At 36.4% G+C, this 12,659-nt stretch overlaps 2 protein-coding genes across 2 annotated transcripts in view; one reads left to right on the plus strand and one right to left on the minus strand.

Annotated features, from left to right (window-relative positions):
* Positions 1–8,208: 8,208 nt before the first annotated feature.
* LOC108553769 (short coiled-coil protein B) lies at positions 8,209–9,679 on the plus strand. Its single transcript, XM_017908801.1, has 4 exons — positions 8,209–8,549; positions 9,000–9,119; positions 9,188–9,274; positions 9,366–9,679. Exons 1-4 carry the CDS (start codon positions 8,477–8,479, stop codon positions 9,506–9,508), a joined length of 423 nt encoding a protein of 140 aa, XP_017764290.1. The 5' UTR covers positions 8,209–8,476; the 3' UTR covers positions 9,509–9,679.
* Positions 9,680–10,974: 1,295 nt separating this feature from the next.
* Positions 10,975–12,659, minus strand: part of LOC108553768 (fibroblast growth factor 1) — a 7,334-nt gene continuing 5,649 nt past the window's right edge. The window contains exons 3-5 of the mRNA XM_017908799.1: positions 11,565–11,752; positions 11,358–11,461; positions 10,975–11,163 (exon numbers count right to left, since the gene is read on the minus strand). Coding sequence (XP_017764288.1) covers positions 10,975–11,163; positions 11,358–11,461; positions 11,565–11,752 — 481 coding nt within the window. The remainder of the gene's footprint in view (positions 11,164–11,357; positions 11,462–11,564; positions 11,753–12,659) is intronic.

Consider the following 12,659-nt stretch of genomic DNA (forward strand, 5'->3'; position numbering starts at 1 on the left):
ATAATCAAATCAGCGGAGTGAACTTATCGCAGATTTAATCGACGTTCCTTTGTAATACCTTTTCTTCGAGTACCATTGTGTATGAAAGAGCGCGAAAGACTTTCCTTTGCGAGAGTATCTACGTGCAAGAACTTAGGTGCAGTTAGACGTTGGAAGCCGACTTTCAACGACAGATTGGAAAAAAGACTAGGAAGCATAAATAAGCAATTGAGCCGACCAAATAGTCGAGAACGATCGATCGAAGGTGATAGTTTAACACGTGCGTGAAAGCTTTGGCCTAAGGACGAAGCCCCAAGTATGACCCTTCAATGAATTCGCGACCTCGTCTAGTGACATCTTTTTCCCCTAGACCGGGGTCGAGTAACGATGGATCCTTCGAGAAAGGTAACGAAACGACAAGTACAGTATTTAGTTTAATGGTTCAACGGTATCTAAGTGAAACGAGAGATACTCGGTTTCGACATAAAGATATAGATATATATACATATTTATTTATTATAGAAATGTTTATCGGACATTAGGTTCGACGTGTTGACCAAGTCGTTTCATCTTTCGGTTCCGAATAGCGAATTTTGTACGAGACGCTAACGAATTCTTCATGTTAAAAAGTGACACTGGAGTAGAAGTTTCAGTTCGTTTCATTCCCTGACTTCTTTCCTTTAAGATCGTGTTACTTATGTTCTTTGAGATATTAAGATAAGATTTTGAATATACGAGTAATTGATACGGACTTTCGGACAGCTGTAGAAAGATACACGTCTGTGCTTTTCTTGTATATTTCGTGTTGTGATACTATTTGCTGTAAAAGTCTAGATACTGAGTCACATGACATATATTGTAACGATTACGTAACCACTTGTAATAAAAGTACACATGCGTAAGAATCATCGAGACGCCAAATTAATGACCCTCCTGTCGATATAGGTATAGTTCGATCCTAGAATAATTTTCTTAAAATTATCCGAATAAAAAATTTATTTATTACTCTGTCTCGTACTTTCAATTCATCCAAGAGATCTCACTCCAATTCCATTGTCTATTTCGAATTCATAATTTACCGAATAAAAAGGGTAAAACAAGAATATTCGTAATCTTTTTGCCACAATAAACCATCGACACTTAACCCTCTCATAGCACTCCAAAAATATTAAATTAAAATTTCCATTGCACTATTCCTATTGATTTGCATTAACTCTAAATTTCGCTTCATTCGGTTTCAATGCGAATCTAATTAATCGTGTCATAAAAGGGTTGAATAATATTTTATTCCATATTCTTCAAAATACCCTAAACTCTTAATTCCAAATTTCGAAGTAACGCAAAAAGTGATATCGTCATTGCAAATGTCAAAATATTTCTAAATCCACGCTACAAATCTCCATAAAGGGATGATTTGCCCCACGACGGAAGTCAAAGATCTCAACCCCCGGCACTACTTTAATTTCTGTTTATTTAACCGAGGGTAACGCTTGCGAATGTCGGCGAATCGAAATTTGACGCTAACCCCGAGTCACGGTGGTTGTTGCATAAACGTACATATTTATTTATCACCGTATAATCCCTGACTTTCCCTCGGGGGTTTTGCCACATGGCAGTTTGACGGTCCCCAACGGAATTACCCCTCGGCCGCTTATAAATTACATCGAGGTTCGAGCAAGGTTTAAGGGCCTGCTTAAGTTGTCAAAGCAATCGGAGAGTTAAACGCCCCGACACGGGGGCGAGACTTACCCTTAATACTTTTTCGATCGGAACCGCTTCCTCGAGATCGGCCCCCGTCTGAAAATCACTGCTCGATATTTATTCGGTTACGCGATTCTTTTGTGCGTTTCTAGCGTGCGTGAACCTGTTGGTTATTTTAATTATTTGGGGTACGTTGGCATTATTAATAAGAAGATTAAACCTCGACGGACATTTTCTGTTTCTAATTCATCGCTATTTCGTTTAAACAGATATTAGAGATAATTTTTAAATTCTCCAATTGAGAAATGTATAATAACAAAGGAAATTAGAATTATCCTAACCGTGCCATTTCCTATTTTTCTCTCACGCTGTGAAACAACTATAGAAAAATCTAACAAACAATGGGACAAAGGGGTAACGAATAGGTGGCGAGGTAAGTGCACGAAATGGTCGTGTTAGGTGGAAAGGCAGGAGGAAGAACGATGGCAAAATGGTACTCACAGGTATCGAAACCGTTTCGGAATTGAATTCCGTTCGGTCCATATCCGAATCGATTCCTAAAACACGCGTTTGCTTCGTGACGCCGGGAACTTTCAAGTCGAGCGTCCTCGCGCTACGGCACGTAACGAATTTCGATATCCCGTGGCTCTGGCACAAAGAGAGAAAGGGGTTGGAAAGGCGGCGCGGGTTGCCGAGAGGGCATTCGGAGGAGAAAGGATGGCTGGTCATAGTATTGACTCGCTTTTGCGGATGCAGGGGCGGAGTTTTCGACCTCTCTCCCTTCCTCTGCTTCCACCCTCTCTCTACCTGTATCACTCTTCATCCCGCTTTCTTTTTCCTTCTTCGACTCGCTTTCTCTCCCTATAAATATACTCTATCCCGTCCCTCCATCTCCACTCTCCGTCGCACCCTTTCGTTTCCGTCTTCCTCCATCGCGCAGCCAACCGTGCTTCCCTTTATCCACCCTTTCTCTCTCTTTACCAGCCATATTCGTCTCTTTCTCTCACTCACCCTTAGCTACCATATCCGTCTCTTTCTCAATCTCTCGTGTGCCACGGAACAGAGGTTCCATCGCGTCGGTTCTTCGACCCTCTCCCTCACTCTCACCCCCACCCAACGCGAACACAGGCAGCCGGGGTCGAAAGGGGATGACTCGTCGCACAGGGCTGTCAAACCCCCACCCACGCAACGACAAAACTCCCGTTGAAGGGTGACCCAGCAATGGCGGCGGGACTTGTTGTATTTCGCTTTCGAGGTGAGCTCCATTCCCTTCTACCTTCTCGATCCCCATTGCAACCCCTCCGCGGCGACGGCGACCAGGCCGGGGGTAGACCGAGAGGGCTGGCTGAAATGAAACTGAGTGGGTCGGAGTGAGGAAGCAGCGAGACTCGAACACGGTCGAACGGAACGAGACGGAGGAATCGAAAGTGGCGTGGTGCGACGAGGAGAGACGACTAAGGGTGGCTCGAGGTGGAGTAAGAGCGGCTGGTGGCTGGAGAGAGAGAGAAAGAGAGTCTATATCGCTCGGAAACAGCAACCTCCATTTATTTTATTACATTATCATACCAACTAGGCGCTCGATAAGTGGGGCTTTAAAGCGACGGTTCTCAAATCGTTCCGCGTGGAACTTTTGCGACGTGAACTTCGTTGGTCTGCCGACCCTGTAAGTCGATGGCTCATCGCCGAAAAAACGCGGGTCGAAGGTTAATGGGTGCTGCGCGAGAAAAATCTATCGCTGGGTTTAAACGGTTCGTCGTGTTCTACGCTGTTTAGAAATTTGGAAAATTCCCTTCAGTTTTTTCTTCGTAGTTGGAGATAATAAGTATCTCGCTATTCTAGTAGAAAATATAATTAAATGTTTTATAAGATATTTGGACTTTTTTATTTCTCATTTTACGATAATTGGTGTCACTGCTGATTTAAGTCTTTTGGAATAATCCTTTGGATGCACGTTGGAGAAAATTGGGAGGAAATTTGTAATTTTGTATTGTACAATGACAGGTGTAAATACTGTTTGGTATCCTTTAAAATCTCTTTTCCTGTTACTTGTCGGCAAATGAATTGGAGATAATAGGTATTTCGCAACCCCCATAGAAGTTATACTTCAATGATTATTTCCCAAGTTCGATATTTGCAATTTCCTATTTCTAAATGACAAATGTGGATACCGTTTTATTCGTGCATCGTAAGGCAAACTATTCTATTCGACACTGGATTTAGTAGTTCACGAATGACGAGTAGAGTTGGGGTCGTAGGATAGAAGAGTTTCCGTCAAACTTTACGCTGAGAGGATGGAGCGAAGTAAAAGTGGCAATGAGGGCAACAAATACATTTGATTTTCAGGAAATTCGAAGGGTGCGTTCGCTTCGATTGCCAGGGAAAAAAGGATTCGACGTATTTGCCTCGCGCTGGCGCGTCCACGAGAGAGCCAGACCGAATTGTTCAGCCGTTAAGTTGGATTAAAAGCAAAGTCAGCGACGTACGTGTTTCTCTGCGGCCTGTTGTCATTTAATGACCATCGATTATCGTCGCGAATTTAAACGAAGCACGCGCATAATTATGCCGTCGTGTTCCGCAGCTTTGTCGGATTCGTTGGCCGTTGTGAGCACGCGAACGGTTTAATTGAAAACAAGCATTCGACCAGCGAATAAATACCAACCCCCTTTTGTTTGACAAATGCCAAACAAATAATTATAATTCCTCATATAATGGAAAGTATATGCGCGGATCGTAATTACAATTCGTTCGTACATTACGCTAAAATTTCGTCTGATTACCACCTTTCTCGAATAATTAAGATACGAATATCCTTAAAATATTTCAGATTCGCAAGAATTTTCTGAAAATGAAATTTTTCTTATTTACTTTCGTATAATACACTGCTCTAATTATTTAAAAATTGCTCTTCACCGATTCCCCGATCAAGGTTTCAAAATATAGGTGCGTATACACGCGTAATTTTAAATATTTGTAAATTATGAAAATTTAATTTCTTCAAATTTGACGGAGAAAATATACATGCCTATCGTAATTAAATTATTTTGTTATAATTAATAAGAAATTCTTTTCTGGACTTGCAATCCACGATAAAGATAATTTGATTATCTAGGATTTGATTTGAATTAAAATTAAGATGGAGGAATTGTAATAATCGAATACAGCGAGTTGTTAGGGATACGAGAATTTTTAATGAATTTCTCAGAAATGTAAATTTATTACTGTCAATTGGAAGTGACACCCAAGTACCCTCAGTCCATGTTTCACCATGGGGGCAGTCCATTGCGATTTGCAGAGGAGCGTGGAAAAAAATCCCCGCGAATTTTTCACCCGGGCCAGCTTGAACTCCAGAATTCACCAGGCTGGCTGACGTTTAAGAAATCTGATTTTCTTCTCACGTATATCGGAGGATTACCCAAGTATTCGCCTTCGACCGGGACGACCACTTCATTCCAGATATCCACAAACAACAGACGATTCATCCCTTCGATCTTCTTTCTCCCTCCTTTAACCTCGTCTTTTTCGCTTATCTCGAAAGCTGAATATAGTTACATACTTCTTTCTCACGATCGTCAAAGGAACGTCAATTGTATCGTTTGAATTTTAAATTCGTATTAATATTAAATTAATTTCGCGAAATTAAATGAAATTAATATTTCGAACGTCCTCCTGTCATGATTATAATTTTCAATATCTAATTCTTCAAATATTTTTTTAATCTTTTAATTATTAATAGGAGCGCTCTAGTTTATAATAATTCGTTCTACTGCCAGGGGTTATTAAAATCATAGAACAGTATGTTGAGACACAGCACTTCTTCTTCCACATAGCTAGTTTCTTTTGATCATATTTCGGATTAAAATTCGATATTTGACGTAAATGGTGCATAAAAGATACGACACTGTTTACTTTTATGTCTCATCCATATGAAACAATTAGAAATTCAAATAAAATCGAATAAAAATCAGGAATGGTCGTTGAGCGAGTGAAATAATAGGAAAATGTGAGATCGCTGAAATTGTGCAATGTCGAAATAATTAGTTACGGGGCGAAGTGTCATTTGTTCGACGATTGCTCGAGGTAAAACGCAAAAAAGATGCTTCTAAGTGAATGCTCCTGGGAAATGAAGCTGCATCGGTCAGAGGAGACTGTCGGACCACCTTTACCCCCTTGTCCTCCCTTATTCCTCACCATCGTCCTCCCTCTCCCGTAAAATCAATAGGTGCGTCGGCGTCCAGCACGCTAGGAATTCTGCTATATAACCCCGAGCGATTAACTAAAATCGATCAAACGCGACGCGTGTCGAATATAATGAAATAAATTGCACAATCCTGCTGAACTGAATCAGAAGAAACGACGATCTCTGACCAGCTCTGTAAATCGAATTAGCAATGCCAACTTCGATGTTTGTTAAAACAGGGCAGAATCATTTTGGAATATATCATTCATGATTAATTTTAATTTCGTTGTGCTTTATTCAATTTTCACGGTATTTTTTGTATTACCATATATGGAAAATGAAGATACTAGGACAGACACATATGTGAATTTTTGATAAATTGTTTGATCGCAACAGGAGGGTGATCTTATTTAATTATCTAGTGCACGAAATTTATTTTATCATCTCTGATTAGTTCCCTAAATCGAATCAACGATACCAACGTCGATAGTTATTAAAATTGCATACATTTTTTTAGAAATCACAATTTGTTATTAATTTTAGTTTTGACGCATTTCATAGAATTTTGGCAGAGGATTAGACGTGGATAAAATATTCTATACTATGACTTATAGAAAATGTAGATACTTGGACGGAAAGATGTGTGAATTTTGTGTAAATTATTCAATTATAGAGAAGGGTGAAATATTTCTGAAAATTGTACAAAATTTTTTTAAAACTCGTCGCCTTTTATAAAATTATATCTAGATTGTATTGTTTATCTCGTAATTTATAAAACACGAGGATACTCACACACAGAGACTTTTTTGCGTGGATTGTTTAAACGTAAAGGAAGAAAGGATTTCTACAAAATGTCTTATGCAAGAAATTTAGTTTAGAGTGTGGAAGACACGGTCTGACAACTATTTATCCAATTACTGCCACTTCCAGTCGACTAATATTTGCCCGGCGCGTGTCGACAGTTCGTCAACCGTGAAGCTTGAACGACGCTAAGTCCTTTGTCTCTTTTGCGAATTAATTTCAAGGACGAGGACCTTTGTGCCCCGCGAGGGTTCTTACTTCGCGTCGAGCAAACCCAATTTGCGCTTAAACAAGGAGCATCTTCGCATAACTTAGCCTTGCGTGAAATCCAACGTCAAAGGGAGGAAACTTCTCTTTTTCAGGCAGCTCGACCTCGCAGGATTTAGACGGTGAACTTCAAAGACATGCCGGATTGGAGGAAAGAATGCGAAGGCTTTTCAGTTATATTAGAAAGGTTCCTTTCAACGCAAATTACGAACAATTGTTAAATTTTCTGGGTTATTTAAATAAGTATTTTGACGTTCGTGGTTATTATCGGTATTTGCTTTGGTTAGGTTTAGAAATAACTATGGGATATTAATAAATTTTAAGGAATTGAGCAATTCGAGAGTAAATGAAAGATTTATACTTAGATATATATTTGAAAAGTTATTTTTGCAGAATTAGGACAATTTTATAGCGATTCGAAATTTATTTAGGTATACATTTAAAATGAATCCGTGAAGGGTATTGTAATCTTTATATCTTATATCTTAGTATTGTTATATTGTTTAGAGTGCAGAATATAGTATTTAAGTTGTTCAGGGAAATTTTCTTTTAAATAAATAAATATTTATTTTCATAGCAAATGTTAGATATTGTAGGTGCTTTCCTTCTATGGTATACAGTTTGATGAAAACTTTAAAAATTCTTTAAGTTTGTGGTTTTTATTGAGAGAAAGTGGAATGTTGATAATTTTTGCAGTTTAATGAAGTTTATTTCAAAATTTATTTTTCGGTTTTCAGCTCATAATAATTCAGAAATTTTTAGCAAACTTTGTATCTACAGTGGATTCTGTAAGACAGTGGAGAAAGTAGGTCGTGGATAAAGTAGATTTCATAATTTATCTTGTCGATCTGCTGTTCGTGTAAAATTATAGAGGGCACTACGTTACCACTGTATATTCGTGCGAGATGAAAAACCAATCTTTTTTATATTTACATTTAAATGTAAAATTAACATATTAATTGAACTCTATCACGCAAGTAACTTTAACATTTTATTCATTGGAATTTTCTAATCCGTCAAATCTCATTCATGAAATCGGTCATGAGTACTTAAAGATAATATTATGAGTCATAATAATATATGACATAAGAAATACATTAAAACATGATATTTAAAATGTGTCTTCGATTTAAATGTTTATAAACTACTGTTTAATATAACTTAATTGATTAAAAATTCATATTGTTACACAAATTGTAATAATTTTAAATATCTGGAATTTCTGCAGTATTATCACAGACAATAGTAAGGCTAAACGCCTGCAGGTGTCAGCGAGAAAGCAAATGGCGATTAGAGTTAAATGACATTTAGTAGTTAAAAAATTTAATCAACAATTTCAAGAATTTCTTGTGGTAGTTGTTCGATTCGGAAATTTGTATTGCTCGGAATATTACGATCGTGTGTATTTCGTGTATTTTCCCACAAACATTGCAGCGGTTTCGTGCGGGTTTCCTGTGGAAATCGATAAACTTCAAGGGTCAAACGTCGAACTTGCGCGCAGGTTTGCCTGGAAGTGTGTTATTTCTCTCGTAGAGGATCCTACGCGTCAAGATGTCCACGTTGGTGACAGACAAGCTGCTGGATGACATGAATAGCATACCGTTAGCCGACGATGATCCACAAGGTAAGGAAACTTGCGTGCCACGTCTCTGACCTAGTTCTCATGATTTCGGTATTGCATCTTTTCTTGTTATAACCTGTTCTTAGACATCTTGATTCGTGAAATATTTAAATAGCACGTATATCGAACCTTGTTGCTCGAATTTTAAAATCGTATCTTTTTGGTAATAGTTATGGAAAGAATGGTGCAGTAGTAAATTACATATGTAATTAAAATTAATATAGCTAATTATTATCGGAGTATTTACATACGTGTTGATTTCGTCATCGATAAATCGCGAGTTATGCTTTTGGAACTTTTGTAACACAAAATGGAGATATTTGTGAAGTTCTTTTGTGCGGTTAAATAGTTTGTGTACCTTGGATCTTTTTGTTGATTGTGTTCAGAAAGTTTTATTTCTGATGATTTTGTGACACGTGAGGTAACAATTAGAATGATTATTGTTATATGCAGTGATAATTCCCGAAGAGGAAATATTGGATAATAGCTGCCACATATCTGATGCGCTTGGTAGTGGACACAGCATGGATTCTATACCATCTACATTCACAAATGGAAGTTGTAGTCCCAATAGTAAGTCAGACCATCGGATTTTATAATTCCAAACATATCTTTGGATACTAAATGTTGTGTGACCTTAGGTTTAGATCCTGATATAAGCCCAGATGAGCAAGAAGAGAAGGCTAGACTAATTGCTCAAGTGCTGGAACTTCAAAATACGTTAGATGGTGATGAAATCTTTTTGGATTGCATAACTCCTATATGTATATATATTTAATTTACGTAAAACGTTTTATAAAATATTTCTTTATTATTCAGATTTGTCTCAGAGAGTAGACAGTGTAAAAGAGGAAAACTTGAAGCTAAGAAGTGAAAATCAAGTGTTGAGCCAATACATTGAGAATCTAATGTCAGCATCGAGTGTTTTTCAATCTACAAGCCCTAACACCAAGAAAAAGTGAATTCAGGATCATTATATTAGAAAACAAATGTTGAAAAAACAGGGATCTTAAAATAATGTGATCTTTATTTCTCCATGAAAAGTATGTACTTGCGTTTACAATTATAACTGCCTTATTTAATGAGGGGAAAATAAAATTATTGTAGATATAAGATTTTTCAAAATATCGTTTAATATATCACGCTTATTTCGTATTTACACGTTTCATCGATCCAAGTACATACTTTTCAAGGAGAAACATACATATGAAAAAAAGTTTACTCGTTTTCCTTTGAAACACGTATGTGAATCGAATTCGTTTAAATTTCGGATTTATGATTCAAATATGTGTCGAGAAACTCATTGTTCAATCTTTTTTTTAGTCACTGCATACGCTTTTTGCTTGTAAAACGCTTATAATTGTTACTTATTGCCAAAGAATTATATTTTGCATTTGTGCAATTCCTTAATGTCGCGTGTATTCGAAGAATCTCAGTTACCATGACTTAATATCGTTTTATCATATCGACCGATGGTGTTGGTGAAATTTGTATAAGAGATTAAAATATGCAATTTTGATAATGAAAATCAAACGTACTCGTCAAGATTTATAGTTAAGTATCACTTTCTTGGCATTTACTGGTGTACGATTCGTTTTCAGTATTAAGTCTCATCCGTTAACGTTAATTATCGCTTCTCGGCGTATTTGATACTTATAAATAAGATGCAAGGGTAATAAATGTTTGTAGTTACCGTATTTAATCAAACACCAGCGTTTTTTAATTGAAGCTTTCGCTTAAGGGTTTCGATATATGTGTATGCAATGTATGTAGATGTACAAAAGAGATAAGAAATAGTTATATATATATACAATTACATATAAATATAAATATATATATATATATATTACATATGATTATATAATATATTACGAGATAAATTAGCGTTCGTATAAATGCTGCGAGCACAGTGTATACATTTTAAGCGTTCATTTAACTGACTGATTAAAAATTCTATCGACACTTTGCCTGCAGCATGATCGATCAACGATTACTATAATTAAAAAAAAAAAGAAAAAAAAAGGAAAAGATAAAGAAGAAAAAGAAATGTACCGCAATATAAAACTGCAACTTACGATGAAGTTTCAGTTGAAGGGCACAAGCAGAATGCACAATCCCAAATTATTCCATTGTTGAGTAACACAGTGTTATAATAAACATTATATTCTATTGGAAGGCAACGAGATTATTTATTTCCCATAAAAAGTAATTAAGTGCCATTTTTTTTTTTTCGAACTTATGATTTTCGTTGTTAGTAAAAAGTTACATAAAATTGTTACAAAGTTCTCCAACTTACATTTAATATAATGAGTCTAAATTGTCACTCGACTATAATCTCTTCAAATTTTAGTTTCTTTTCTCTCGATTTATAGTCCACATAATTACTATGACCTAATTTAACATACATATAAAATATCGTTCGTAGAAATTATTCTTGTCGTATAGCTAAAAATTGTATCGACTTTTGGCCCCAACTTGTTCTTGATCCTGGTTTCGCTCGTCCATTCTTTTTAATCCCTATCCACCAGCCATAATTCGCGTACTTTTTCGATCGAAAGGCATCGTAGGAACCAACGTTCCATTGTTCCCATTCTGTGTTATCTTTATTTCCATTTGGCTGGAAGAAATTAGAAACAATAAAATAGTATCATAAATCTACCCCTGGCGTGAAAATTATTATCAAAAATTAAGGTACACAAATTGACATAAATTTTGAAAACACGTACAGGTAATTCCTTCGTAAAAAAATTCTTCAAAATTTCTCCAGAGCAGAAATAACACGAATACCATTATTAATAATAATGATCTTACCTCTCCGTACAAACGACCCTTCTTGTTGAAAGCCAAATAGAGACTAGTCTCGATACTTTGTATTCGAATCACACCAAACGATATCGGTATAATGTGAAGCAAGGCTAAAAATGGTTACAAAAAGTGAAAAAAATCTTTACACGTTAATTATTCATCTCTACCATCTAATTTTCACAATGTAAAAATTATATTCCCCATTGCAATTACCATGTGGTTCGTTCGTGGCGCTCAAGCCTCGAACACGACCGGATTCCAACACACCGAGATGGTATCCGGTTCGACAGAACAATTTGATTACCAAACAATTGTACACAGGGTTTTGTGCCGGTTTTCTTGGATCCCATATGACGCAAGGCGAGCGTTTAGCCGATTCCGAAGTGATGTAACGTGGAGTTCTGTAATAGAGAATTCAATATTTAGAGTCTTCGAACACGCACCTGGCATGGCGTCTATAAACGTAAATACCAAGTCTACAAATATACACTTAATTTTAACGTCAATCTTAGACGGCGTAATGTTTGAACAAGTTTTAAAAGAATTTATTTTATTTTTTTCTTTGAGAACGAGGAATAGAATATTTCGATAGTGCGTGAGTTTAATATTCGTTAGAAACGTATTCGTTATCAATAAGTCTGGATAATAGAATGTTCTGCCGTTGTAATGTCGGGGATATTTGATAGTGTCGTGTGGGAGAACATAATAGGATATAAATTAGGTAATAGAATATCGCTTTTTGACACGCTGAAACAATGGCGACGAGGACATGTTACGGTATAATGCAGCATAAATCTGATGCGAAGTGACACCCGGAGGCGTACTATTTATAACATATCATTACGTTTGGAAAAATGGGCCGATCGACTTTTCAGGTCAGCAGGCTTCGTGAATGAAGCGTGCTTCGTTACACCGTAGACGTTTTTCAACCCCGTTAATTTTAAACAGATGCTCGAGGGGAAGGAACGCACTGCGCGATAGAGTTTATTCGACAAGCAGAGCATCGACTAATAATAATCAACTTACTCTTCGTACCAATGAATATATTAATACTTCTTCCATCTCGAGAACAAATTACAGAAACTGAAATTATATATATTCTATACAAATTAATATAATTAGAAACTATGAATACAATAAAAATGATATTATTTAATAACTACTTTTTAAATAATCAAATTGCTGTGATGCAAAATTAAAAAAATTAAACTTCGATAAAAAATCTATGTTCTTCCAAAATACACTATCACAGATTTTTATATATGTAATATAATATAATTATATTATAATATATTATAATAGATATAT

Source organism: Eufriesea mexicana, unplaced genomic scaffold (assembly GCF_001483705.2).
Source record: "Eufriesea mexicana isolate 0111107269 unplaced genomic scaffold, ASM148370v2 scaffold13082, whole genome shotgun sequence".
Lineage (NCBI taxonomy): Eukaryota > Metazoa > Arthropoda > Insecta > Hymenoptera > Apidae > Eufriesea > Eufriesea mexicana.